The sequence below is a fragment of the Dasypus novemcinctus genome, chromosome 17 (assembly GCF_030445035.2).
Source record: "Dasypus novemcinctus isolate mDasNov1 chromosome 17, mDasNov1.1.hap2, whole genome shotgun sequence".
In the NCBI taxonomy this organism is placed as follows: domain Eukaryota; kingdom Metazoa; phylum Chordata; class Mammalia; order Cingulata; family Dasypodidae; genus Dasypus; species Dasypus novemcinctus.
In genome coordinates this window covers 95,893,101-95,896,064 of record NC_080689.1, presented here as the reverse complement: position 1 = coordinate 95,896,064, position 2,964 = coordinate 95,893,101, and the positions used below count along the sequence as shown (strand labels likewise).

Here is a 2,964-nt window from a genome sequence, read left to right as displayed (position 1 = left end):
GGAGGTATTTTGGGAGGTTTCTTTGGAGGAAAAGTTATACTCATAAGAGATTTTTTTTTTTTTAATTTTTACAGTGCCCTGGTTATTTTTCTCTCCTTCTGATTCTGCTCATGGAGAGGATTGTGTCGTGAAATGGACCTGGATTCACATTTCCCCACCCGTTCTCCCTATTGATACAGAGGAAGGAAATAAGAGGAGCAGCATAGTGGCTGCAGAAATGTTGGTTGTTTATTGTCTGCCCCTTCCAGTAAGAATAAAGTTTTATGAGGTCAGGGATTTTTAAAATTAATACTCTATGCCTAAAATTTTCCATGATACTGTTATTTGCATAATTCTATAAAAACATTGTTTTGAGATAGGAATAAATGAGGAACCTGCTCTATCAGACCCTGGGCGATTAGGCTATTTTATCTACTACCACTAGGTGGAGATCTTACACCTTAGGTCGGCTAATCACTTCCATTGCGATTTTTTTTTTTTTTTTTTTTTTTTTTTTTTTTTTTTTTTTCCCATTGCGATTTAAGAAACTGGATGACCTAAAGCGCAGCGCGGATGGTGACTTGTAAGGGACTGGTGACTCATTTTCAGATATAGTATTTGGATCGAGGTCACTACAGAGGTCTGGCTTTGGATATATGTAGGTGATGTTTCGAATTCCAAGAAGAAATTCAAATGTTTTAAAAATTCAGAGGAGTGATATAGATATATAATTTTTGTACTATATCTTCATTCTGTCAAATGATATGAATATTCCACATACGTTCTGGTACGATATTTATAAAATTATATTATAAAATTTTAGATGTACAGATACAATATAAAATAATACTAAAATTAATTTATGGTTTCAAGTTGATTGCTGGTGCTTTGTTACTTATTGAATATTAGCATCTTAAGTTCATTTCTGAGCTTTTTGCAGATGTACCACTGCATTTCATGTGGTCATGATATTTTGATCTCATTCCATTACTGTCTTCGCAACTCACTGCACAGGGACGTTTGCCTTTATCCTCTCTGACGCTTTGCATAGGCTCCTCCGGGACTTTGTTTCCTGCTCAGAGCTCTATTAATGAGGTTTCCCTTGAGTCGGGGACTGAGTGCAGCAGATGGTTGAGCACGATGATGTCACAGGCCCAGCTGCTCGTGCTCCTGATGTTCTGGGTCTCAGGTGAGCAGTTTAGAAGAGCAGTATCTTCATAAATTTGGAGAATGGTTCTAACAGGCAGAGTGAATGAATTGCTTCATCTAAGGCAGATCTGATTATATATGAAAAATAAGAACAGCAACATTTAGATACATATTTTATGTACTTATGATTCAATGTATGACCAATGTTCTTTTCTGACTGCAGGTGCCAGTGGGGACATCGTGATGACCCAGTCTCCAGGCTCTGTGGCTGCATCTGCCGGAGAGACCGTCACCCTCAGGTGCAAGGCCAGTCAGAGTGTTAATAAGAAGTTACATTGGTACCAGCAGAAACCAGGACAGGCTCCTAAACTGCTCATCTATTATGCATCGAACACAGCCTCTGGGGTCCCCGATCGGTTCAGTGGCAGTTGGTCTGGGACAGACTTCACTCTCACCATCAGAGGTTTCCAGGATGAAGATTCAGGAAATTATTATTGTCAGCAAAGTAACAACTTTCCTCCCACAGTGATTCAGCCTCGAACACAAACCTCCTCCCATGGTTGTAGAACGGCGAGTCCTGCAGCACCAGCTGCTTCCTCCCCACACAGACCTGACTTTCTTCCTCCATCTGTCAGAGAAGCTGCATCTTTTAGGGGTTTGTCCTATAGAAACCTGCATGTTTTTTATGGGCAGATCAAATTATAAGGACAGTAAATTTCCATTGCTTACCCTCTAGGATAGGTTCTAGTTAACTTCATACGCTGATGGATCAATTCTCTTTTCATATTGGCTCCTTAATGCTGAATATTTGCCGTCTTGATTTCTTATCCTATCAATATCCTTCCTTGTACCCCATCATCCTCCAATTCTGAACCTCTCAAAGTTATATTGTTGATCCTTTATATTCATATCTTTCCCATGGAATGTCATATTCCTCCTTCACTCTTTCCTTACATGGATTCTCTTTTCCATCCAAGCCTCTCTTTACGGTATCAAATAAGGTGATTTCATTTGCTATTCTACCAATCTGTTTTTTCTATATTCTACCAATCTGTTTTTTCTACAGATATAGTTTTTTCATTTCTTTTTTTTTTTAAACTTGCATTTTTTTTATTGATTTTGTAATAATATTTCATTAAAAATATATATGTGAGGTCCCATTCAACCCCACCCCCCCCACCCCACCTCTCCCCCCCCCCCCCCCCCCAGCAACACTCGTTCCCATCATCATGACACATCCATTGGATTTGGTAAGTACATCTTTGGGCACCACTGCACCTCATAGTCAATGGTCCACATCATGGCCCATACTCTCCTCCATTCCAACCAGTGGGCCCTGTGAGGATTTACAATGTCCGGTGATTGCCTCTGAAGCACCATCCAGGGCAGCTCCATGTCCCAAAGACGCCTCCACCTCTCATCTCTTCCTGCCTTTCCCCATACCCATCGTCCACCATGTCCACTTTTCCCAATCCAATGCCACCTCTTCTATGTGGACATTGGATTGGATGTGTCCATTGCACCTCTATGTCAAGAGGAGGCTCAGATTCCACATGGATGTTGGATGCAATCCTCCCACTTTCAGTTGTAATCACTCTAGGCTCCATGGTGTGGTGGTTGTCCTTTTTCAACTCCATCTTAGCTGAGTGTGGTAAGTCCAATAAATCATATTGTAGGTGCTGGAGTCTGTTGAGGCTCAGGACCTGGCTATCACATTGTCAGTCCAGAGATTCAAATCCCCTAAATATATCTTAAACCCCAACATTAACTGCACCTCCAGCACATTAGCATGAAAGTCTTATGAAGGAAGATCCCATCTGAGTCCAGATTCATCAC

At 40.9% G+C, this 2,964-nt stretch overlaps 1 gene segment (V, D, J or C); it reads left to right on the top strand.

Moving 5' to 3' along the window:
- The first annotated feature begins 1,091 nt into the window (after positions 1-1,091).
- LOC101423938 (immunoglobulin kappa variable 1D-12-like) lies at positions 1,092-1,833 on the top strand. The segment is given in 2 exon segments: positions 1,092-1,168; positions 1,352-1,833. Coding segments are annotated over 2 exon segments (531 nt in total).
- Positions 1,834-2,964: the final 1,131 nt, after the last annotated feature.